The sequence below is a fragment of the Raphanus sativus genome, chromosome 8 (assembly GCF_000801105.2).
Source record: "Raphanus sativus cultivar WK10039 chromosome 8, ASM80110v3, whole genome shotgun sequence".
Taxonomy (NCBI): domain Eukaryota; kingdom Viridiplantae; phylum Streptophyta; class Magnoliopsida; order Brassicales; family Brassicaceae; genus Raphanus; species Raphanus sativus.
The window spans coordinates 26,731,707-26,758,592 of record NC_079518.1 but is presented as its reverse complement, the minus strand read 5'-3'; the positions used below and the strand labels follow the sequence as shown (position 1 = coordinate 26,758,592).

General features: G+C 40.2%; 2 protein-coding genes and 1 pseudogene across 2 annotated transcripts; all 3 read left to right on the top strand.

Moving 5' to 3' along the window:
* Positions 1 to 5,656: 5,656 nt before the first annotated feature.
* LOC108820403 (uncharacterized protein At1g43920, Chloroplastic-like) lies at positions 5,657 to 8,995 on the top strand. Its single transcript, XM_056992400.1, has 3 exons — positions 5,657 to 5,827; positions 5,962 to 6,191; positions 8,872 to 8,995. Exons 1-3 carry the CDS (start codon positions 5,672 to 5,674, stop codon positions 8,993 to 8,995), a joined length of 510 nt encoding a protein of 169 aa, XP_056848380.1. The 5' UTR covers positions 5,657 to 5,671.
* Positions 8,996 to 10,356: 1,361 nt separating this feature from the next.
* LOC108820401 (putative FBD-associated F-box protein At1g50980) lies at positions 10,357 to 11,708 on the top strand (annotated as a pseudogene).
* Positions 11,709 to 12,946: 1,238 nt separating this feature from the next.
* Positions 12,947 to 15,250, top strand: LOC108819078 (electron transfer flavoprotein subunit alpha, mitochondrial). The gene is made up of 9 exons (XM_018592067.2): positions 12,947 to 13,122; positions 13,211 to 13,371; positions 13,585 to 13,767; positions 13,838 to 14,052; positions 14,145 to 14,299; positions 14,386 to 14,544; positions 14,628 to 14,680; positions 14,747 to 14,887; positions 14,970 to 15,250. Exons 2-9 carry the CDS (start codon positions 13,270 to 13,272, stop codon positions 15,045 to 15,047), a joined length of 1,086 nt encoding a protein of 361 aa, XP_018447569.1. The 5' UTR covers positions 12,947 to 13,122; positions 13,211 to 13,269; the 3' UTR covers positions 15,048 to 15,250.
* Positions 15,251 to 26,886: the final 11,636 nt, after the last annotated feature.

Sequence of the window (26,886 nt, the reverse complement as noted above, 5' to 3'; positions counted from 1 at the left end):
ATTTTCTTTCTCCTTTCTTCCATGGAATATTTCCTTTCCACGTTATACCTATTTATTTACTTTAATAAAATATAAACTATAATGTTTATCTAATCTATTAGAGAGTGTATTCAACCGAGAGTTTTAGATGATTTGTATTAAAATGACAAATCCACTGTTATTCAAACATGAATTTTAAAAACTCATTTAAAATCCACTGTTATTGAACTTGACATTTTGTAAAGTACTCTGAAATCCACTGTTATTGAAAATATTTTAAGTTGTGGAGTTTTAAAGTTTTTAGGTGATTTTAGGGTGTTTGGGTGGAGTTTCTTAGTTAAAAACATTAAAACTCAAATTTCAGAGTTTTAGGTGATATTCTAGAGTAGTTTAACAAAAATCACCTAAATCTCTGCAACTTATTAAAATCATTTAAAATTCCACTAAAAATCAAATCACATCAAATGTTAAATTGAATACACCCCTCTAAAATTGAAGTACAGTTAAAACTTAACCATAATTTTTTAATATTTACGGTTGAATGTCATTAGCTTTAAAACAATTTTTTTTTCCAAAATCATTAAGAGACTTTAGTTCATTCAATACCAGCTCATAACCATATACAACCCTTAATATATTTATTATTCGTACAGATTATAATCTACAAGGAGATTTTCCCAGCTTCCGACTTCCAGGGTCCTATTCCTGTCAGGTTCCGACCCTTGTCAGGGTCCGACCCCTGCCTCAGGTTCAAGGTTTCGGGCCATATAATTAATTTTGCTTCTGAGTAAAAAGAAAATTTTAAAATAAAGGTAAACATCCATATTTATCATAATATGGTCGAGTCTCCTTAAATCCAAGAGAAGAAAGAGAAAGTATTCAAATGCATGGAGCCGCCTTTAAGAAAAATAGAAATATTCTATTATCTAAGGATAAAATGAATATTTCCAAATCCTAAAGAAGGGGCACGACTTCTTTTATAAATAAAGGGTTAGTAAACCCTAAAAGAGGGAGGGGGGAGGTGAACACGTTCATCCACAGAGATCACAAGTTCTACAGCCGCCAAGTCAATATCTCACACCTAGAAGACTTTACACTTGGATTCGCCTATAATAGGTTGATCCCAACGATTACTATCATGGAGATGAGGCTCTATACTCATTGTTACACGTCCACAGTAGAGGAAGACGTCCATCTACAGAAGACATAAGCCCCATATCCAATTCAATGGCTGCCAAGACAAGAATTGACCTAGAAGACTATCTTCGTCGACTCGTCCCTGAAGGTCGAATCTCCCTGGCTATCACCAATTAGATGACGTCCCATGCTCATGACAGCATGCCCACAACTCTACACACTGGCTCAAGCCACGATCTCCAGCTCATTGGCAAGGATACTCCAAGCTCCATAAAGCGTATAGAAGCTCCATGCTCACTGCAACATCCCGACGATCCCATCATCTATTTTGGTCATGCGCCTTCTACAATAGATGACTCCTATCAACTATAGAGCCACGTGCTCCTAGAGCCACGTGCCCACCTAGGCTACGCGCCTCCAAAATATGAACTACGAATGGCTTGATCTCCTTCTGTGGTGTACGTAGGCAATCCCCACTATAGGATGCAGCTAAAAATCCCCACTCCTTCCATGGTTCCATGACTTAGAACCTGGAAGGAACCTTCAGAACCAGGAACCATCGATTATACATCATGAAGACCTTGCGTCCTTCATTATGGACCATGCGGGCCTCACCACATATAGGCAGCCCTTGCCTAACGACCAATACCCCTTGCGGGAACGAAGGCATTGACGATACATATTGGCCCATATCCTTATGGCAGTATCCTAGAAGCAGGATCTCCTGGTTCATCTATCACTAAAGCAGGGGAAAGCACTACGACTACTTGTCTCCTTCCTCCTATCATTCCGTAGGCTGAGCACGAATCGCTTGTACCAGAAAATACCCTAACAGGAACAGTGAAGTCTGCAAAAGTCAGTCCAACCAGTTTCAGAGAAGCTACAAATGAGATGATGGTTATAGGACAATTAACATTGTACTTCATTGAAAGTGCTGCTTGGAAACACTTCTGTAAGAAGGTCAGATTTCTCTTTTAAAAAAAAAAAAAATCAACATACTTTAATGCTTAGTTTACATAGGTATCTAACTTTCTATGTTATATGTGTAGATGGAACTAGACAAACATGTTTCAAGGAGGACATCGACAAAAGACATTGTAAAGATGTATGTGGAGAGGTAGGCTGCTATGAAGAAATGGTTTAAAGCTAATAAGCAAAGAGTTTCATTGACTATTGATATCTGGACTGCTCAAGTAACACGTAAGGAGTTTTTGCCACTGTTTTTGTACTGCTTTGTTCCTTTTATTTTTGGCTTGATCCTTATGTGTTTTATCTTTTTGTTGCCTTGATCACAGGTGCTAGTTACATGGTTATCACGGCCATTTCATTGATGATTGCTGACGATTGAGGAAGCTTATCCTTGGGTTCAAACACGTCATTGATCACAAAGGGCAGACAATATCAAAGGTTCTTTTGGATTGCTTAGCTGGGTGGGGAATATCCAAGGTCTTATGGTGTAACCGTAAACAATGCAACGGCTAATTCTTCTGCGTTAAGAAGATTTCAGAGCCAGTTTTCTGCACTGTCTGAAGATGCACTAGTCTTAGATGGAGAGTTCATGCACATGAGATGTTGTGCACATATCATCAACCTGATCGTGAAGGATGGAATGGCTGATGTTAGTGAGAGTGTTGAGGCTGTCCCTAATGCTGTGGTTTATGTTAGAGCATCAGGAAATAGGCTGTCATCGTGTGAGCAGAAGGTGGACGCTGGTAAAATCACTAGAGGAAGCTTGCCACTAGATGTGACGACTAGGTGGAACTCAACTTACCTTATGTTGAGCACAGCCCTGAAGTTTCAAGTTTCTTTTGATAAGATGGAGCAAGAGGACAAGCTGTACAACGATCACTTCTTGGAAGCGGAGAAAGGGAAAAAGAGAATAGGTCCTCCTCAGCTGATTGATTGGAAAGCAAATAGAAAGACTAAGCCGGTTCTTGGTCATCTTCTACAACTCCACTATCGTTGTATCAGCTTCCACTGCTCTCAATGCTTTCAAGTGTTACAGAGAGATTGTCACCATAGCCGCCAACCTCCAGGATTTGAGCCACAACAGAGATCAGCAAAATGAAGACAAAGGCCATGGAGATGTACAAGAAGTTTGACAAGTACTAGGATGGGCTCAACAATATCAACAAGATGTTAATTGTGGCGACAGTATTTGATCCAACGAAGAAGATGGATCTTGCAAGCATGTGTTTTGATGAGCTTTATGGAGAGGGCAGCTTGGAAGGCAAGGAAATGTATGACTCTGTGATAAGTGTTATGCGTAGCTTGTTCAAGGAGTATGGTGAGAGATATGGGAAGAGTCAAGGAGGGCCATCTGATGAATCATAAAAATCCAGCACCCAAGCCTCTCAATGTAGTCAACAAGCACAACAATCAACTGCTACTTTGGATTTGGTTGAAGATGGTTTAGGCTACAAGAGAATTAACCAGAAGTATAAGAAGAAGCTAAGTGAGACAAGAGTTAGAAACAAACGTGATGAGCTCGACATATACTTGAAAGAAGCTGTTGAGAATCCGGATTTGATGCTTGGTGTGGAGTACGATGTTCTATCTTTCTGGAAGAGAAACTCTACCAAGTTCCCGGTTCCGCCACTGATTGCAAAAGTTGTTTTGGCCCTGCAAGTCTCTTATGTTGCATCTGAGAGTGCCTTCAGTACAAGTGGGAGGTTGCTTGAGCCATCTCGGAGCTGCCTTACTCACTACATGCTTGAGGTATTGATGTGTACCGAGAAATGGCTAAAAGAGGACATTCGTTGTGAGTCAAGAGTGTTTACAAATGCACAAATTCTTGAGGATATTGAAGAACTTGAGAAACTTGAAAGATATATGTCTTCAATCTGCTTGCTTGTTCAGATTTTTTTACTTCTTATGTGTTTATAATGACATGTTCGTTTTTGTATTTCAAATAGAATATGCTGATTGATTTCACGGGTCTATCACAAGGTAATGCCTGCTCTTTTTATGAAGTTTAGTTTACATTTTATATGTTTGATTTTTCTGATTGAATACATTGCTTCTTCTGTTAATTTTTTTTTGGATCTGATATACTGTTGTTGTTGTTCTGATTTCGTAGGAATACAAGCTTATCAAGTGCAGTGCTACTGTGTTTCACATGGTTGTGTTCTCAAAAGATTATCATATGCTTCTAAAACTTTGTTGTTGTTCTTTTCTTGCTATTCTTGGAATTGGTCTTTTGGATGTTTTTCTTAGAGTTGTTATGTTTTGGATGTGTTTTGTTTCAGATTTGATGTGCTAAGCTGTTTTTTCTTATTGGATGTTGCTATTTTCGGATCACATTATGTTTAAGATGCTATTAGATTCGGTTTATCTATTATGTTTCAATGTTTACTTTTTATTATATTTTACTTCGGTATAACCCGAACTGAACCGAAAAAATCCGAAACCGAATGATATATGATTACTTTACGGGGTTTAGAATGCAATACAAATTATATCTGAAACCGAAGTGATATCACCCGAATCCGACCCGTATTAAAAAAAATTACTATGGGTACTAGAAGCCTAAACCCGAATACCCAAAAAACCGAAAAAACCAATCCAAACACCAACGGAACGCCCATGCCTAATTCTTATGGTGTCGCTTTTTATATGAAACATAAAAACGCTGGCGTTTTGTCCCAAGAAACATAGCGACTAGACTAGACTATACAAACCAAAACTAACACTGCACCATATCACTATTAAATTAAGTTCTCTATGCCGTTTTCTATTTGAAAAAAAACAGCACACATGTAATACAAACGTCACACATGTTTAAACTTTACGATTCTAAAAGGGGAATTCGTCCAAAATAATACTGAACATGGCAAGAATGGCCAAAAGAAACATGGACATACTGGGTGGCCAATAAAAACCTGAACTTTTGTTGACTTTTACAGTTTATTAAGAGCGTTATGATTGACTAACCAAATTATCCCACCGTTAACAGAGTTAACAGATAATTTAGATGACGTTAATTTTGGGTGTTAACAAATACGACGTCGTTTAATCTCTCTATCTGATTAAAGACAAATGAATGAAACGACGTAGTTTCATTTAAAAATATGTGCTTTATCGGGATCGAACCCGTGCTCTCATGTTTAATTGTACAGGTTTTTTGCCACTGAGCTAATGGACTTTACAATAGATTGACTAACCAAATTATCCCACCGTTAACAGAGTTAACAGATAATTTAGATGACGTTAATTTTGGGTGTTAACAAATACGACGTCGTTTAATCTCTCTATCTGATTAAAGACAAATGAATGAAACGACGTAGTTTCATTTAAAAATATGTGCTCTATCGGGATCGAACCCGTGCTCTCATGTTTAATTGTACAGGTTTTTTGCCACTGAGCTAATGGACTTTACAATAGATTGACGAACAGAGTTTATTATATTATCTTCGAAGCCCAGTTAAATGAATCAAAATGAAACGACGACGTCTTCTCTTAACCTGAATTCCCAAATCGACGAGGACGACGAACAGAGCTCCATTCTCTTCAATTTCTTCCTTAAGAAGCTCGATTCTCCTTCTTCGATTGTCACATGATGAGTTCGGGTTGTGAGGATTCGTCTGTGAATACGATGGGTATTCGTGGTATCCCGGAGCAATGCGGTTGTGGTCGAAGAACTGGGATTTACACATCAAAAACGAAGGAAAATTCAGGAAGAACTTTCTTTAGATGCCCAACGTTTCGAAATGTAAGTGTTTTTCCGTGTTTAAATTGATTATGGATCTTGTTGATTGTGTTTATGTAACCTTAGAACATAAAGCTTCAATTGCTAGGTAGTGTGAAATTGTTTGAACATAGATTTTGTCCATGATTTGTGTCCAGGATCACTTGTATAAATGGGTAGATGAAGCTGTCTACGAAGAGGTTCAAGATGCATTGCCTAAAGTTGATTGCTTTGCATCGGATTTGAGGAAGCTCAAAATGGAGATAAACAGCCTCAAAAATGTGGAGGAAGAGTTGAAAGAAGATCTCAGGAAGGCTAGCAATGAAGTTAAGAAGCTGAATGTGATCATGAAAGTGGGTTTTCTGGTGGCATCAGTTTCCTGTATTATGTTCTTCATGAGAAAGAGGCAGTAAGAATGGGTTGTCTTTGAATTGTGATGTCTTGTGTTGATTCTCTAATGGTTATTTTCATTTAGGAGACTATGTTTGTGTTAATTCTGTAATGGTTTAAGACTCATGTTGTAAGACTCTTTTATGTTATGGATGATGATGGTAGACTTTGTTTACTTCTTCTTCTTCATTCTAATCGACTAGACCAACAAAAAAGAACAAAACAGAAACCAAAAGAACAAAACAGAAACCAAAAGAACAAAACAGAAACCATTTTCATTGTTTAACACAACATCATCAGCATCTTAAAAGAAGTACATAAGATAACATCATCCTAAAAGAAAATAAGAGCATCCGAGAGAAACAACATCATCATCCTAAAAGAAAAACAAGAGCATCCGAGAGAAACAACATCATCATTACACAACAAAACAAAAGAGACAACATCATCATCTAAGAGAACTATCTTTCCCATGTTCCTGTCTGTGATGCTTGTGAAGATTGGGGAACTTCCCATCGTGATGGTTGACCTTGTGAAGATTGGGGAGCTTCCCATGGTGATGCTTGTGATGCTTGAGCTTGTGAGGATTGAGCTTGTGAGGATTGAGCTTGAGACGCTTCAATATGTAGTCCCTGTATCGTATAAAGAATGGTCAATAACCTCAACAAACTCATACACATTACCAATAGCTATAAAACTAAGATCCTTACCTGATATTTCCTTGGTCTTCCTCTTGGTTTCTTAGGTGGACTCGGAACAGAACCTTTATTACATTTGTTCTTGTAGTGGCCTTCTTCTTTGCAGTTAGAGCATGTCATTACTCTGTTCGCACGGCTCATCTTGGTAGTAGACTTTTCTCATTGGCTCCCTTCTTTCTGTCATGGTTTCTAGGCCTACCAGGATTACTAGTTCGATTAGGCGGTGGAATCACACCTAATCTATTGGTCTGAGACCACTCTATCATCCCATTTACAGGACTGATCCCATAACTGTACGTCTCACGCCACTTAGTTGTTGTGTAGCACTCAGCAACAAATTTAGAAAGCTTTCTCATTGCACGAAGGATGACCTTAGCAGCATGGATACACGGAATACCATTCATTTGCCAGCCTCGACATGCACAAGTCTCCTTCTCCAAACTCACAGCATAGCACTGGTCTTGATACTCCATCTCAGTCTCTGGCCCAATTGCCCAACGCAATATACACTCGTGGCACTTCTTCTCAACCCTGTCTAACTCTTGTTGTGTCTTCATGGTAAACCTACTCTTCCTGTCTGTAGCAATCTTGGACTGGGTGAAGTTCCTAGTCATACATTGGCGCCTTATCTCCTCTAACAAGTCGAGCAGAGGCTTCTTCCTAGCCTCCCTGATGGTCTTGTTGAAGGACTCACACAAGTTGTTCAGATTGTCATTGCAATGGGAGCCTATCTTGAAGTAAGCTCTAGACCAAGTCTCTGGCTTTGTCATGATCAGAGATGCATGAGCGAGTGGATCATAGCTCTTAAGCTCATCCATGTTGTACATGAACATGCCCGGAGTGTAGGACCTTGCAATGCACCAGAAGAACCTCTGTAACCTTAGATCTTTTCCACCTTTCCTCTAGTTCTCATAAATATGACGACAACACTGCCTATGCTCAGCTTCTGAAAGGAGGTTATGAACTGCCTTCACTAACCCCTACACAAACAAATAAATCAGAAAAACTCAAAAAAACTCAGAAAAACAAATAAAAGCAAAGTTTTTACCTTTTGTTTGTGAGACATGATAACGAAGTCTTTCCCATCTTCCAATCCCAAATCCAAGGCCAAACGTGTCACAAACCAATCCCAGTTTGTATCATTCTCTATCTCCACTACAGCCCAAGCAATAGGGACAATCCTATTGTCTCCATCTCTTCCAACCGCAGCCAACAACTGTCCCTTGATGTCCCACTTCAAAAAGGCTCCGTCTAAGCCAATAACTGGCCTACAAGACTTCTTCCATGATTCTTTTTGTGCTTGGAAACACATGTAGAGCCTGTAGAACCTCTGCTTGCTTCGAATTGTGGCTCCTGGTATGGTCTCAATATCCATGGTGGATCCAGGATTGCTCCTCAAGATCTCTGCTTGGTAATCCCAGATTTTATCAAAATGCTCCTCATGAGTCTTCCTCCTTTCTCTCATGACCTTCGTCTTCGCCTTAATACATGAGTTTTCTTTGACGTCCATCTTATACTCCCGCAAGATCTCCGCCTGTATCTTCTTTGCTGTGATCTTTGGATTCAGCCTCAACCTCTCCGCAAATAGACTTACAATTGCTGACCTCTTAAGTATCCTCGACTGCCCTGTCTTCTCACACCTATGGTCATTGACGTATGTCTTTACCATCAAGTTCTATTTCCTCCTATCGTACGAACAGTAGACCATCCACGGACATGGATCCTCATCATCTCTCATCTCAGCATCACATTTTGCATCCATCTTCAAGTTATTGGATATGTAGAACCTGATGTTGTATCTGGTTTTGAGGGTATACCTAAGACAAGTATGTTTGAAGTCCTCAGCATCTGAAAAAGTCTTGCCAAGCTGAAGGAACTCCTCTGGATCAGTGTCTGCTCTGTAAGCTTTCGCAGGTATCATCTCCTCTCCATTCTCATCATCTGATGACACAGGATCAGGGATTTTACTTTCATCCCAAGCATAATCATCCCCTTCGTCTTCATCAATCTCACACTCATCGTTGATTGCTTCATCACCAAAATGAAGACCCAAATCTCTACAGTTTTCTTCCTCGATGCCACCAATACCATCCTCATCTTCTAATGCGAGCCTACCATCATCGTCAACATCCCCAAATTCATCGGCTTCAACCAAACCATCTTCATTTGTCGGAGAACCACCATATTCCTCTGCTTCAACCAAACCTTCTCTGTTATCATCACCGTATGTCACAGACTCCTTCGTCACCGTAACCGTCTTTGTCGTCACCGTCTGCTTCTTCTTCGAGTTTCCAGGACGAGCCACAGTCTCTGTCGTCACCGTCTGTTTCTTCTTCGAGTTAGGAGGAGAACCACCATATGAAGTTCCACGCCTCGTGGTCTTCTCTGGATATGACAGAGACCCATCACCACCTTTCTTCGCCGGCGATCCATATGTAGTTTCCCGCCTTGTCTTCGACGGTGGAGTAGATGCCAACATCTCTATCCCTTCAACTCTTTTACTTTTCCTCGATCTCTCCGGCGACAAACTCACAGAAGCACCACATTTTCCACTCTTCTTCTCCGGCGCTTCTCCACTCTTCTTCGCCGGTGCTTCTCCACTCTTTTTCGCCGGTGCCTCTCCACTCTTCTTCGCCGGTTGAACCACTTCTTCACTCCCACCACCATTTCCATCCTTGTTCGATTGTTGAACAGCTTCTTCGTAATCGAAATTCCTCATCCCTCCAAAGATTATTACCTCCCTTCCGTTCCTTGTGAACTTCGTTTTCACCATCTCATAATCATCCCCAAATCGATTTTGAGTTTCTGAGAATTAGGGTTACGATTTTGGGGATTTTGGGTTTATTTCAATTACACATATTTTACTCAATAAAAGTAAATCTGTACGGTAATATATCGAAAAGTCCACTAGCTCAGTGGCAAAACTCCCATTCATACAAAGAGCACGCGGGTTCGAGTCCAACCCATAACAATTTTAATTAAACAAAACGACGTCGCCTTGAATTTTGTTTTAATCACACATTTTCTACTCAATAAAAAGAAATTTATTTCATAATCAATCGAAAAATCCAGCCAAACCCTTTCCTAAAGACGACGACGTCTTGAAATTAATCGAAAAATCCACTATCTCAGTGCACGAGTTCGAATCCACCCATCTACAATTTTAATTAAACAAAACGACGACGTCTTGACATTTTGTCTTAAACCAAAAAAATGAATAAAACGACGTAGTTTTGCTAAACGCATGTATTTAACGTTGATTAACTACTGTCTTAACATTTAGTTAACGGTGTTTTAATCTGGTCGGTCAATCAAAGTTTCTTAATAAACTGATAAAAGTCAACAAAAACTGAGGCGTCCATTTTTTGGTCATTCTTGACATGTTCAGTATTATTTTGGCCGAATTCTCATTCTAAAAGGGCTTTTCCCCAAAATCTAGGGTTCCATTTTTACGAATCTGAAACCATGGAAAAAGAGTCTCGATCAATCGGTGAGTTTCCAGATGAATTGTTGTTGAAGATTCTAAATCTTCTTTCTACTAAAGACGTCGTAACCACGAGTGTCTTATCAAAACAGTGGTGTTCTTTATGGAAAGAGATGAACGCATTCAGTTACGAGGGCAACACAGTAGGCAGAGTGTACTGAGGATTCACACTGTTCATCAGCAAGCTCTTGAATCTAGAGAGCTTGGATCTCAAGATCAACCCCTACCATACGAACAAAATCATCAACTATTTGATCAACATTGCAGTCGCTCGATCTCTGAGAAAGCTCAGAGTCGAAATGGTTTGCAGCTCCTTTGAGTTCCCCAAAAAGCTTGTTTATTCATTCAAATCTCGAGACGGTTATACTCGAGAAGGTGAGCTTGGAGGATGTTCCGCTTGATGCTCGTTTGGTTTGCCTCAAAACTCTCCACCTTTTGTCGGTTAGATTCTCGAGCGATGAGTCTGTGGAAAGGCTTTTGAGTAGATGTCCTGTTCTTGAAGACTTGGTGGTACAAAGAAGCTCGTTTACTAATGTGATGGTGTTCACTATTGACGTGCTTACGCTTAGAACACCTTCTTTGAGATGGTTCAGTATTAAGGATATTGTTTAATAATTATTTGCGGTTTCAAGATATGCATGAGCTGGTTAAGGCGAGTGTTAGTGTTGTTTGTGAGTCCCAACCTGAATTGTTTCTAAGATCTCTTGCCTCGACTCAGTATCTCTCTCTATGTTCTCTCACTTCACAGGTATACAAGAAAAAATTGTCTTTTTAATGTTTGTTAAAATATCTAACTCTCTCTATCTCTGTGTTTTGCTTTGATTGCAGACTCTGGATCCTTCTGATGGTACTTCTTCCTTCCTCTCTCTTGAACACCTAGAGCTGTGTTCATGTTCTTCGGAGTGGTGGAATCTACTTACCCTTATACTCAATGATGCACCGAGGCTTCGAGTTCTCAAGCTCAATTTGGTATGTGGTTTTCCTCCTTTGCTGCCTTTATGTAGTGTGTCTTCACTTTATTGTATGCCGAGCAGTAACACAGAATGTATGTTATCTTTATCATATAGTTCAAGAACACTGTGTCCAACACGACGGGATGGTTTCGTGGAACCAATTAAGTTATGTTCCTGAATGTTTATCATCCCATCTTGAGATCTTGGAGGGGAGAGAATACAAGGGCACAGAGACAGAGAGAGAAGTTGCAAAGTACATTCTAGCCAATGGGAGTCATCTAAAGAAGGCAACATTCTACTCAGAATCGGCAGAGAAGCATGGGATGTTGAAGGAGTTGGAATGCGTGACCAGAGATCCTTGCACGTTTGTGTTTGAGTAAGTGCTTCAGCTGGTAATAAACTTGGAATGATGTGTCTAATATTTTCTGTCTTTCTACGATGCTCTTTATCTAATGTATCAACAAAACGAAAATGAAAACTTCGTTTCATCCTTGTAAAATAGCCTTCCTTTCATCCTAGTAGTATAACAACTAACCTTCCTTTCATCCTTGTAAAATAATAACTTGGAATGATATGTCTTATTTCTTCTTCTTCTTCAATTGTTCTTTATCTTATTTATCATGAAAAACATTACTTAAAGAATGATCATATTAATGGTAATATGTTTTATGCATGACCTTAATTAAGAGCTTGCGCAGACTGGTTCCGTCTTGTAGGTTGTCCATCTTCCTTACACGGCAAGGGTGAGGATTTGATTAGGTCCTATTTATTTAGTATCATCATCACACAACAAATACTCTCTGCAGAACTTAGACCCTTATTGGTTACAATCATCATCATCACACAACCAAAACACTTGTATCCGTCAGCCAGCCACTCAAGTGCTCCACCTCTGTTTCTTCCAAATTCTTTAGTGCCTTCTTCTTCATCACAGTTTCACCAATTGAACTATTCTTCATCGCAAATCCGTAGATATCAAGATTTTCCCATACGACAAGTGTTTCCACAGCACCTGAATCTAGAGAGTTCAACGCATCAGCGATGCCAGACACGTAATTCCCCTTGACCTGGTTCTTAAACATGCGGTTGTCATGCTCTTCCGTGACTCTTTGGAAGCTCAAGAGAAGATGATATAGAGAAACACCGAATCAACTCTCAAAAGTGTGAAGAGCTTAGCATAAGAAACAGCTCTAGAACAACAATGAAGGATTTTCCATGAAAGTTTCACAGGAAAATTATAGTAACCACAGAGAAATAGAAAGAAGACTCTCAGAAACTGTTTCAGATATTTTCGTTCACTCTCAGAAGATTTGTGAAGCACGTCTTTGATATTACCGCAGAGTTTCAGCTTTTGCAACGCACATGTATCGAGCTTAAAACAGATTGGCTATTGACTCTGCTCTTGAGGTTTGATGTGGTTTCTTTTTCATGGACCAGCATGTTGGTACACACGAGAGTAATCGTTTTCTGGTTTTGTGGAATTATTTAGACTAACCGGTGTTGGATTGAGAACGCGAACTATTTTAAGTTTAAGTAGAATTAAATTAAGATGTGGAACACCAATTCGGACCCAGTATACATGGTAGAGACTCGGCATGAAGAGAGAGTGTCCCACCAGGGTTCGAACAAAATATTGGTACACCCGAGAGTGATTTCGCGGGAGGTTGATTACAGAGGAGAGTTCTGATCAAACTTCTGCCCTCTGTTCCCAGATCTTCCCTGAAGTGAAGTTTCTGTGGTCGGGATTCGCTATCTTAGACAATCATGCTGTCTGCGTTTGGTAGCTGATATAAGGTAATCCAAATTACCTTTCTTTTTGTTGCCTTTTAGGTGAAGTGCCTAAAACGTCGTCCTTACATTTGATAAAACGACACCGTTTCAGAAACTCGATCAGACAAGAAGTGACGTCTGACGGAGAAATCCAAAACAGAAGCGAAAACAATGACGAGAGCCCTTCTCCTCAGAGCTCTGACGAAGAAGAAGAAGCTCGTCCCCCCCAACGCTCATCGATCCATCTCCATCATCACCAACCTCTCTCGATGCGTATGCCTCTTCTTACTCCTAAAACTGTTTTTTTTTTTTTGTTTCCTTGTCTTTTCAAGAACATCGATTTTCACCTTATTGTCTCTTTCATGTTGAAAAAGGAATCGAAAGTGGTAAACGTTATCAGTATATGTATTGATTTCAATTTGATTTATTCATGGAAAATGAATTAAAAAAAGGACTGATCTTTGTACAATTTTGCTTCCATTTTAGATTAGCACTCTGATTCTAGCGGAACATGAGAGCGGTTCCATCAAACCTCAGACAGTGAGTACAGTAGTTGCAGCGAACCAATTGGGTGAGAGCTCTTCAGTTTCTTTGCTATTAGCTGGTTCCGGCTCTTCTCTTCAAGAAGCTGCTTCTCAAGCTGCCTCTTGTCATCCTTCTGTTTCCGAGGTAACTAACTACATTCTTCATGTGTTTTTTTTTTGGGTCTCAAAGGTTTGTACTCCTACTTTTTATATAGGTACTTGTTGCTGATTCAGATAGATTTGAGTACCCTTTAGCTGAACCTTGGGCAAAATTAGTTGACTTTGTTCGGCAACAAAGAGGAGATTACTCTCACATCCTTGCTTCCTCTAGCTCATTTGGCAAAAACATACTACCCCGAGTTGCGGCTCTTTTGGATGTCTCTCCTGTTACTGATGTTGTCAAAATCTTAGGACCCAACGAGTTTATCAGGTACATTCTTTAAATCTTTGTGCTCAGAAAGACATGTATTTTGCTTAAAAATTTATGGAGTTTTTAAATCTTTTTTTTTTCTCTAATGGCAGGCCTATATATGCGGGAAACGCCTTGTGTAGAGTTCGTTATACTGGTCCTGGTCCTTGTGTTTTGACTATTAGAACTACATCTTTTCCTGTTACCCCAGTAACTGAGTCAAAGAAAGCTACTATCTCTCAGATTGATCTCTCAAATTTCAAAGAAGGTTTGTTTGGTAGTATTATCTTCGCATAGCCATGTTCTTTTTTTTTGAAGAAAAAAAAAGTGAGTATGCTTATTTTCCAATTGCAGAATTTGTGAGTAGATCCAGATACGTGGGGCAATCAACTCAGGATACAGAACGGCCTGATCTTGGAAGTGCACGTGTTGTGGTTACAGGTGGAAGGGCGTTAAAGAGCGTTGAGAACTTTAAATTGATCGAAAATCTTGCAGAGAAACTTGGCGGAGCAGGTTACTACATACATATATGCTTGTCCTAATCTGTTTCAAAGTTTACATGGTTTTCTGTTTTTTTTTTTTGTTTGTTTGTACAGTTGGTGCGACTCGTGCTGCGGTTGATGCTGGATATGTTCCTAATGATCTTCAGGTAATGTTTTTGGATCTTTTTCCATTTTTTTTTAAACTCCAATAAGTGTTTTATGTGTGTGTTCAGGTGGGGCAAACGGGGAAAATAGTAGCACCAGAGTTATACATGGCGTTTGGTGTTTCAGGAGCTATTCAACACTTAGCTGGAATTAAGGATTCTAAGGTGATTGTGGCAGTTAATAAAGACGCAGATGCACCTATTTTTCAGGTAATGAAACCCTTCTTGTCCACGTCAGGTTAATTTAGGACCAAAGTATGTGATAAAAACTATTGGCAATGAAATTTTGTAGGTAGCTGATTATGGACTTGTTGGAGATCTTTTTGAGGTGATACCAGAGTTGCTGGAGAAGCTTCCGGAAAAGAAATGAGAAACTCTTAAGCTCTCAGGTTGCAGACCATAGTAAAGTAGTGTACATAGCAAAATTGTAATAAAAAACGGTCTGAATAATCATTGTCATAATCTCTATTTCACTTTTGATTCTCTGCAACGAATATGATACAAAAAAATAAAACCATTTGAAAAGTGTTTAACTTTCTAAATGAATTCTATTTATATAAATTTTCTTGTCAATAGTAAAGATCTTACATCAATGTATTAGAAAAAAATAAAAAGTTATGATCACAGTTAAGATTTAAGAGAAGAATAATCAAGCAATAGATTTAGATACAATCGATAACTGAAATATGCAGAATCTTCTCTTGTTCCGTTCATAACTTCATTTCATTTTTCACATGATGGATTAAGACGGTTCATCTGAGGATGAAGCTATCTCTTTTAGAAAAAATCTGATCTGACAAATTAAGAAGCTAATTAGTTCATAAGTCATAACTGAGTTCCAAAACGTACATTTGAGTGCAAACCAGTCTTTAAAAGATACTATCATCAGCCATAGTCATCTTCTATTCATTGCCTGAATCTCTCTCTTATCTCAATCTTGGACCAACTTAAACAAGGCACTAAGATCAACTTGTCGATAAACTTCAATTTAGTGAAAGTTGTTATAAACCACACCCACGTTCGCTCTCTCAGTCTGTGGGTCTCATCCTGTTCCAATCGTCGATCCATTAATTTTTCATGTCGAAATCATTATTTACTGATCCTACAATCACCACTCAACCTTTTCTCATACTTTGACTTCACTTGCACGATATCGAAAATCACTTCCCGATAGGTCATCCATCATTTCACTACTCCATCCCAAGCACGCTTAACCCTGAAATTCTAAACGAATGTATGATAGAAAATGTAAGTCAACTTTGTTGACATAGGTAGCCAAATCAATTTTCTTAAGCTTTTACATATATCACAGTTCGAAATGTTACAATTCACCCTTTTCAAAGAACGCACGTCGTCGTTTCGCCCCACAACAACAAGTCTCAAGACGCGTCCTCAGGCCAGAACTGAGATAGCTAACCAGCTCCGATACCACTTATAACGCCCCGATCATCCACGGCTAATGGGTCACCGACTCCCGCTCTCTCGGCCCGTTGGCCCCATCCCGTTCCAATGGTCGGTCCGTTAGTTTTTTTTCGAAAGATTCGAAATTAGTGTTTACTGACCTTGCAATCACCACCCAATCTTTTTCCGTGCTTTGGTTTCACTCGCACGGTATCGCAAATCACTTCCTGATATCACAACTCAGGATGTTACAGTTGTAATGTGGTCTTTCAAGAGACTTAGCATATACAAATGTGCAAGAAACAACTGGAGAAAAAGCCAACCCTCTTACCGCTTGATAGATGAAAGCAATTGGAACAATAGATTCATCATCGATTGTATAATGGCATAATGCAAACTAGCTAAAGGCAAAACACAATAGTTCAAGCTCACCACCACTGTCCTTCTCTTCATCCACGCCACTTGAATATAAAAATAGCCGCAGCCGCAGTGAAGTAAAATCAAAGAGTAATTACTCAGCTAATGTTTGCACATGCAATGACTTGATAGCAGCAATCAAACCAGCGGGCATAATCTTGTGGGGTTTGAAATGTAAGCTCGAGAAAAAAGAGCTTGATCACGTGAGAAACGAGATGATGTGTTATGCATGGAGATTTTTGTGTGACACATATGGCGAGTTTGTTATAGAATGATGACGTGGCTTATACTCATTAAGTCTATGATATTACTTCAGCGTGAAGTAAAGAAGATTTGGGCTTATCACAACATTGGGTTAGAGAATATTGTGTAAGGGTATTTAACCTGATTGCTAAGGGTAGAATTAGGTTAAGCGTTAAACTTGGAAAAGCTTGAGAAGAGAGTTGTTCTTGTCAAGTATCTTGCGATTGTGTGACTCGTGGAGTGCAGCTCGATTGTGTGTTATTGAGATTAGAAATTGGTCCGTCTCTAGTCGGCTGTGACTGAGAGTAATTCGAATTAAACAGATCTAGGAAGATTGTTTAAAAGATTTCTAATATACAAGAAAGAGTTCTTGATTTGCCGTGTACGTTCCTTTATCTGGTTATCTGAACTTTCATTTGGTATCAGAACGGGAAACCTCTGTTGTATCATAGACCACTAACAGGTTGATATCCTGCATAGTTAATGGACACCATGAAGGAACTAGCTATGCTGCAGAGACCAATCATTCTCGATGGTGGGAACTTTGGTCATTGGAAGGCTAGAATGCGACATATAATCAAAGGAATTGACGAGGATGCATGGACTGCTGTGGAAGAAGGATGGTCTACACCAACTGTTCTAATGGAAGACAAGACGCTGGGTCCGAAATCAAAAGATAAGTGGACAGATTCAGAGAAGGCGGCGTCAAAGTTCAACTCCAAGGCTCTCACAACAATATTCTCAGCTGTCGGTCTAGATCAGTTCAAAATCATCCAGGGATGTGATTCTGCTAAGGAGGCATGGGACACTCTTGTTAATCACTTTGAAGAAAACACTAGTGTTCGGAGAACAAGATTTGATCATCTAGCTTCTAGGTTTGAAAACCTACGAATGGGAGATGATGAACCCATCGATGGATCAACAGTGAGCTAGCCAGTGAATCCTTAGTCCTAAGAAAGAAATACGATGAAAAGGATCTTGTGAAAAAGCTACTCAGATGATTACTTCCACGTTTTGAAGCTTACAAGGCAGTTCTAAACATTGTTGTTGATACCGATGAGATGAAGCTTGATCAGCTCTCAAAAATTCTGAAAGTTCATGATCTTGAGAAGACAGATCGACTTTCAAACACTCCAAAAAGTATTTTGTTTGCTGTTGAATCAAAAGAAGTGGACAAAGTTTCAAAGATAGAAGAAAACTTGGGATTAATGGCGCACAACTTCAACAAATTTCTCAAACGAATGGAAAAAGGAGGGAATAGATCAAATAGTCATTTTCAGAAGAATGAGTCAGACTGCAGTAGGTATCAAAATCAGAGACAAGATGCATCAAGAAACTCCAAGAAGAAGGAACTGCAGTGTCACGAATGTGAAGGTTATGGACACTTTCGTAGTGAGTGTCCACTTGCTAAATGGAAGAAGCTGAAGTGCATCGACTGCAAAGGGTTTGGTCACACCTGAAGTGAATGTCCTAATAATCTGAAGAAAGAAAAGTCAATGATGTGTTTCAGTGACACAGAATCATGCAGTGATAGTGATGGAGAAGAACTATACTTGAACTTCATGGCACTGATTGCAGAGGAAGAACAGAAACGAGATCCTGATACAGAAACTATCATCGAAGATGATGCTGATGATCTCAATCATGATCTGGAAGCTGAATACAAATAATTGTTCAATCAGTTCGCTGAACTCAGCCTTGAAAATCTGCAACTCTTCAAGGACAAAGCTATGTTAAAAGCCCAAGTTCATATTCTTGAATTGGAGAAACCAGCTGAGACATCTCCATCACTGCTGAAAGAATCGGATCAGGAAATTCTGTCCATCAAGAGAGCCATGATTGAACAAGAGAGAGTCCAGAGATGTTTGAGCTGAAAGTTAATCACCTGAGTGAATTGCTTGGGAAAGAAGTGGATAAAAGCAAACTACTCGAAAGTCAACTTGCAGAGAATCACAAGAAAATAAGGATGCTAACTACAGGAACCTCGACGTTGGATCATCTCTTAACATTGGACAGTACCCAAGCTCGAACTGGGGACTTGGATTTCAAGGATCGACATCCAAACGGGGTGAATGTGCAGATCAGACCAAGGAATCACCTAAAGGAAATGAAGTGAAAACTCCTGAGAAAACCCAAACCACTGATACCACTCAAATTACCCAAAAGAGTGTTTTTACTCTCTCAAATAAGAGGTTCAGCTGTAGTACTTAGGATCGAATCACGAGAAGTTAGGGAACCAATTAAATCTAATTAACTAATCAATCGTAGGTGAAGTTGGTTTTTGTGATGGAATGTAAAATGACAATCCTAAATGAGCAAGGTAGTTGCTCTTCTAACAATATGATGGGTTGTTTTATAAGATAAGGAAGAGTGCTAGACATATAGCTTTTATTCAGGTACTGGAGATCATAATATTTATAAATGCCTAACAAGTTGTTTGCATGATATTAAAGAACTCAGTCGCTTAACAATCAGTGATATCTCACTGGTTAAATAACTATATCCTTTAGAGATATCGAGCGATACACCTTTCACAGCGCCGATCGATTGTCCAGTCGGGATATCGATCGACGGCTTCTAGAAATGCCTAGGCGCGAGCCGATTGTGAACACTAGGTCTCAAGGAGGGCTCTCGCTCTTCTAACAGGAGACAAACTAGTTCAAACATATAATTCAAGATAAAAGGATCCTAGTGATCTATGTTCTAGTTAACTAATCCAGAACAAGCATAGGGTACAATATATTTGATGAATATCACATCTTAGCAAGTATAGTTTGGGGCTAATCCCACTAACCTATTTAAACCCTAGATCTAACAAGTAGAATACTCAGACATAACTAAGCAATTCATAACACAAGATAGGTAAAGAAATTGCATTAGATAGAGAATAGAAAACAAATGGAGTTCAATAACAAATCTCTTCTATCTCTCTCAAAACTTAGAACTAAGGTAAAACTCTAGCTTTCTCTCTCACACTCTCTGCTTGCTTGCTTTCGCTTCGCTTGCTTGCCGTAAAAAACACTTAGGCAGAGTATTTAAGCATTTCTATTAGGTTAAAAACTCATCAGGGGTAGTCTCGTAATTTGGTAAAGCCTTGGTGAAGTAGTCGGCTAAACCATTTCATCCTAGCTATCGATCGACAACACTTGATGTGTATCGATCGATTATTATCTTCAAGCACGCGGATCTTCACAGCTACATCGATCGACAACTCTTGCTGAGTATCGATCGATTCTTCTTTGAATGTTGACTTCCGACTTGGTCTTGAATGGTCAACTCGGGTGTATTATCTCTTGTGCTCTAAAATGCTCCAAAAACATCACTTTATCACGAAACACTCCTGAACCTGAAACATACCTAATAGGTTAGAAAACACATTAGTTACATAATAAAAATATCATTATACCATGGTAAAAAGTGGGTAAAATTCATGGTATATCAACTCCCCCAGACTTACTCATTTGCTTGTCCTCAAGCAAAAACTTAGTAGTCTCTGGAAAAGGTTTGAAAACAATAGGGACTCAAAGATTCAAAACATTGAAGTCATCACTCTATGGGTTCGCAATTCATATCTAAACATCATAATCACAGAAGTTCATTATGCATTATCCTAACTTAGCAACCAAATTCATATAGTCCACAACTTAGAAAATCTTATCTGACATTCTCCTCTACTAACCTCATTTTTTAGCATAAAATAAAAGTGTAGGCTTTACCTTGGGAGTATCGATCAAAGGACACATGGATTCAACTCAAACAAGTTTCTGAACACACATGCAGTCTTCTCTGATCCCTTTCTCCCCTCATCTCTCTTCTCTGAATCTCGTATTAGTTTCAATTTCAACAGGTTTCGATGCCAACACAGGTCATCTAGTCTGACATTGCATTTGTAACTCATACATTTTTGGCAAAGTGTAGGCGAATAGTAGGGTCATAGGTAATGTACCTACCCCTCGCTTCCACAATGTGTGATCGTCCCTGAGATTTAGAATAATGGGGTCGCAGGAGACACTCCTACCCATCTGCCTCTCAAGAAGTCATATCAATCTTTTATAACATAAACTTAGATCTTTGAGATGCCGAAGAGAGAGAAGGAAGGGAACCAGAAACACACAGATTTTTTACCTTCCAGACTTGCAGGAGGATTCCGATCCAATGTATACCAAGCCCCAAGACATGCAAATAAAGTAAGTATTAGTGTTGGAGGCAAGCTTTGGTTCCTTCAAACAATCTCAGCACATGTGTATAGGTGACAGGTTGATCCACTTTAGCATCTTTAGTACTATCTGTAATCAGTAAATCTAGAATGATGTTAAAGAGTGGTTAGATAATCAAGTATAAATCATTATCAATGTCCCCATTTTAGTATTTATGCGAAAAATAATTTGAAAACATTTTTAAATAAAAATCAAAATAAAAACACATATCAGTAAACCTTCCCCAAGCTTAATTTACACTGTCCCAGTGTAACACAGCCAGAGTTAAGTCAAGAAATAGATCATAAGTACTCAATGTAACAAGTAAGAACGACTAAACCTGACCACAATGGCGTCGATCGATACGTATAGACATACGTTGATCGTTAGTGATGGTCATATGGTGTCGAGCAATGCGTCTTTGTTGTGTCGGTCGACAGAATCATCATTCTACTTGCATCATAAAAATCTACAAAAACCAATGCGAAAATAAAAAGAAAAAATGTAGAAAACTTTAAAATAAAACCTAATAGTGGGTTGTCTCCAACTCAGCGCTTTGTTATAGTCATTTATCTTGACTGTGGTGGTGTGAGCTAGTTGGTGCAGAAACTGCTACTTGTTGGACAACAAGCATCAATTTCGTGTTTCCTCCCATTGAACCATGTGGCAATGAAGCTTCTTGTGGCATCATCACTTCTGAGTTGTTTCTCATCCATCTTGAGGGTGGCATATGTGATGTTTCTCAGACTTTTTTTCAAGTAGTTCAATGCTGCCTTCATTCCTGTAGATGGTGTTGTAGGCGTATTCTGATAGCTTCTTCAGTTCCTACTTCAAAGCGTCGATCTTGTCATGAATAAGCTGATCTCTGTCTGCCAAAGACTCGGTATCGATCGATGTTACAATGTGTGCGTCGGTCGTTTCACTGGGAGTTCTGTCGATCGATCCGGCGGTAACAGTGTCGATCGATGCTGACTGCTGACTTTGATACCCGAGAATTCTATGAATAGCGAGTACCTCATTCTTCAAAAGACCATTAGCCAAGCACAGGTTGATCACTCTGTCGTTGAAAGGGTCGTCAATGTCATCACAACGCTTGTTGAACTTCTCCTCTATAGCATCCATAGCTTTGTATAGCTCATGTTTGATTTGATCAACTTCTGCTGCAGTGTAAGTGGTCAACTTCTGCTGCAGTGTAAGTGGTATGCGCTTGTGGTTGCTCGATGTCGATCGATCTGGGTGTACGAGTGTCGATCGATGTCATGTTATGACTCTGAGGATGATCCTTCTTGCGAATTGATTCCAAATCTTGCTGTAGAAGATCAATCCTTTTGCTTAACCATTCGACATTGTTGTTGAGAGGGCTGTAGACGTCTCCAATCCGTGTGTTGATGTAAGCTATCTCCCATTCATCCCTTTTAGGTGATAAACATTCATGTTGGATATTGGATGTCGTCTGGCCGATATCGATCGATGGTGTAGGTGTTGTGTCGAGCGATACTGGTGGCGTAGCTTCCTTCTCAAGTATGTTCCGAAAACTCTCAATCTCTATACGTAGTACTGCCACATCACTGTGAAGAGCATCATAGCTGCGATCCAATGTAGGTATTGTGCACCAATGTGCGGATGTCTTCTTCCAGAGTTGCCTGAGCTTCCCATACATTAGTCACCATATCATCTATCTCCTCTCTGTTGTAGGGTACTGGTGCTGGTCTGTATGCATGGTAAGGGCGTGCATGTTCTGGAAGGCGTAAGCAACTCCTCTGAAATAGAGATGCTCTCTCCAGGATTTGCCTCATGTGCTGTTTGGTAACATGGATGATATCACTATCAACTCCCCTAGCATGTCCAAAGTCATCTCTGTAGAAACCAAGTTCATCCCTCTCTTCCCATTTGAATTTTCGGGATCCATTGGTATCAAAGGCACGTCGTCCAAACTCCATATGTTTGTCGGTCGATGCGGCTGTTGCGTCGTCTGGTGTTGAATCGATATCGATCGGACGCGAGTTTCCTTGTGGACGAAAACATGGAGGAACTGTATCCTCTTCCATGGTAACGTGGTGGTTGTCTGGGACATGAGCTAGGTTAGCTGGATGGCCACGTTGCTGTGTGAACTGGTTATCTGGTCCATTGGCAACTTGAAGGATGTCTGCTATGTCCTCTCTGCTGATGTGTAGAATCCTTCCATCCATAGCTCGTGAAAAGCCATCTTTATCCCTGTAAATACCAAATTCATCAAGTGTTAGTGAAGCATTCCTGATATGTCTAGAAAATTGATAATGAGATTGAGGTAGGGTTAGAGAATCGATCGATGGTGCAGTTGTGAAGTCAATCGATGATGATCGTTTGACTGCATGGTTAGATCGATTGCTTTTGTTGTTGCAGGTCTCCATGTTGATGGTTTGAGTTGCTGGAGTCTGCAGGGTATGTGTTGTTGATGTTTGAAATTTCGTGGTGGTTGTTGACAACATTATATACCCATTTGTTGTCCTAATCGGTGAAATTCTGATTTTGTCCCTTAAGTCGGCTGACTTAATATCGATGGATGTGATGCTTGCAATGTCGATCGATGGACGAAGTCGTTTTGCTGGATGAGGTAGATAATCGATCGATGGTGGGCGGTGGATGTTAATCGATTTTGAGCAGGTTGTTCTTGGGGAACGACTTGCAAATCTATCATTCTCCATGTAGTATTCCCAAGCTCTTTCTACCCAAAAATATTCATCATATTCTTCTGTGTGATCTCCAGTGTAGGAAGATATAGCTGTATCTACTGCAAAACTTTCATGAAATCCGCTGTCTGCCTAACTCCTTACTAGGTAATCATCTTGTTTGTTGTTGGGTTGGATAGCGAAATTCGGGTAGCAATGATATGGTAAATCGGGTTCATCATCTGGTGTGTTTCTGTCGATCGATTGGCCATAGTTGGTGTCGATCTCTTCTGCCTCGCATATGTCGATCGATGATGTAGTGAGGTCATCGATCGATTCCAAGTACTCTGTTTCGTACTCTTCATCACAATGACAAACTGCAATGATACCAAGATCATTTTCTTCTTTCACGGTTTTGGCTTGTGATTTGCCAAGTCTGACAGGGTCGTAGTGGATATCTGGATCTATCATAGTCAAACACATCTTGTTGGTGCTCAAGTCACATACAGCTCCTACTGTAGCCAGAAATGCTCTTCCAAGTATAAGGGAAGAGTTTCAATTTAACTTGATATCCACAATCCACAGGGACAATGGCATTACCAATCTGCACTTCCAGGTCTCTGATCAAGCCTCCAAAATTCTTCTGAGTGTAGTCCTCAAATGTGAAGATCTCTGATGAAGGCTCTACTTTCAGACCCAGATGGTCTGCCATAACCTTTGGTAAGATGCTGACTGAAGAACCAATGTCACATAGTGCATGAGAAAACTCAATGCCCTCTACTATAGGGTATTGCAAACTTTCCAGGATCACTTTTCATCTTCAATGTGATCCTCCGCTCATGTCTTCTCTGGCGGTGTCAAACATTCTCCTAATGTCATTTTCAGTCTCACTTGTCTCTCTGAAGAACATCCACAATCTGTTTGTGAAGTAAACCTCCTCAAAAAGTTTTTCTAGTGGGATTCTGATAACTCTCTTAGTGAAACCATCTATCTCCTTCTCATTAACTTCCCTCTTAAGGTTCTTAGAAGTTTTTTCCTTCCTACTCCTTAACCTTCTTCCTTCAGTTCCTCCTGATACTGGTGTAGTTTCTGAAGGGTTACTAGTAGTCTTTGCAGGGTCAGCTGGTGGTGCATTAATTCGTTTGATGTCAACCGCTGGTAATTGCACTCGGTATGTGAGAGGTGCGTGTCGATCGATAGATGGAGAAGAGTGTCTATTGATGCATGTCTCATCACTGTATCGATCGATGAGTGGCTCGTCTCGTCGGTCGATATTTTCGTAGGTGAGGGTTAGTGGGTGTGGATGCGAAGCCGTGAATTCAGCATGTGTCAAAATCCTAACCGCGTTGCAATCCGTAGTCGTTTCCGGAAATGACATCGATCGTGTCGATGGATTTGAACAATCTGGTGTCGATCGACACCATTGCGATCCACCAAAACTTAGTGAACTTTCCACTTCATAGTCTCCCTCTTGGAGCTTTTCATGCTTCACCACTTGTCAGAAATCATCTTCTATGATGGCATTCACGTGGTGTTTCATGCTTCCTTCTCTTACTTTCTTAGAAGCTCCAGTTCTTTTGATAGATTCTTCTGTCTGAAAAATTTGTGTCTCAAGCTTCCTTACTTGAGTACAAATGGTATATATCCTTGTGTTCAGATTGTTGAAGACAGAGTCAATCTTTCCATTGAAATCCACTGTAAACTTATGTTGTCCTTCAAGAACTCTGTCTATCATGGCGTCCATCTTACTCTCCTGGGTGGGTGGTGGTGGATTTTGGTAAGATGAATTCCCATAGTTCCTGGTGTTGTTGAAAGATTTCTGATACTGTGAACTCTAGTTGTAGTTACCCTTCTGACCACTGCTAAAAAAGTTCCTGTTGCCATTCTGGTTTCCAAACCTTTGAAATCCAGTACCTCCAATGTAGTTCGTATCTTCTTCTGTATCAGCATTTCTAGCCTCTCCTTCCTCATCTGAGCAGACTTGCTTCAGCAGAAGCTCATGTACCGCTTTTAACTTAGCTCTGACTACACTCATATGTTCCTCCCCAAAGGCTGCAACAAACTTCTTCTTATCAGAGTCAGTGTTCTTGGTGCTGCTGCTGTTGGCTAGGTTCTCAATAAGTCTCACAGCCTCTATTGGATTCCTCGTGTTGAAGTTCCCCTCACTAGCTGTATCAAGAGCCATCTGATACCTCAAGGCGATACCTCTGTAGAGAGTGTTTAGCAGTTGCACTTCATTGAATCCATGGTGTGGACAATCTCGAACTAAAATCTGATCCACGCGTCCTTAAAAGTCTCACCAGGCTTCTCCGTGAAAGTGGCGATTTTACTCCTTAAGTCTTCAGCACGTGCTTCATCAAAGAAATTACGCAGTAAGGCGTTTTTTATGTCGGCCCAGGATGTCAGTGATCCTGTAGGTAACTGCTTAAGCCAGTGTGAAGCTTCTCCAACTAGTGAGTATTTGAAGAGCTTGCAAAGTAGTTAGTCCTCAGGCCATTTCTTCACAAAGGCCAATCCCTTACGATCAGTCTTGGGAAGCTCCTCAACTATGGGAAGCCCAGATCTTGGACGAAGGTGAAACCGCCCCTCATGTCCATTAATCGGAGCCAGATGATAGGCGAAGAGTACTTCCTTAACTCCAAAAGCCAGGCCCTCCTCATCTCCGAGGTTTTGGATGGCTATAAGGATGCGCCAGGCTGGAGGATTAAGCTGAGATGGAGAGATATGGAAATAGTCGCAGAGACTCACTATCAACGACGATACGTCACCCCTTAAGCCAGATTCGAAGAAAGCTTCATAAATAACAATCTCCTCGGGCATACCACCGGAAGCACGTTTCGATAATTCGGGACTGCGAAGGACGACGGAAGAAGGAAGCAAATTCTTTTTTCGCCAATTGCACAGCTCATCCTCTCTAACCGTTGATGCGGGACCCACTTGCGGGGATCCCGAAGAAACAAACGATAAGGGAGCTGGGGTCAGAGGATCTTACACATCTTTACCGTGGCGTGACGGTGGGCCGCTGGATCTGGATGACGAGGACTTTGTTCTCTTCTCCGACTCGCTTACTTCCGCCATTGAAAAGCTTCGGGGATTAGTACGCGAAATGGCAAGATCCGAGGATAGAAGATGGGAAGACGTTACACGAAGACAGGAGTATATATATAAAAAGAAAAGAGAGCCGTTGGGCATTTTCCTCGGGAAATCCGCCGATCCGAGATCTCGGAGTTTCCAAGACTGGGCTCGGGAATTTCAAATTCAAAAGAACCCTGCTCCCCAGATCTCTTAGAGTAAAGACGCGATC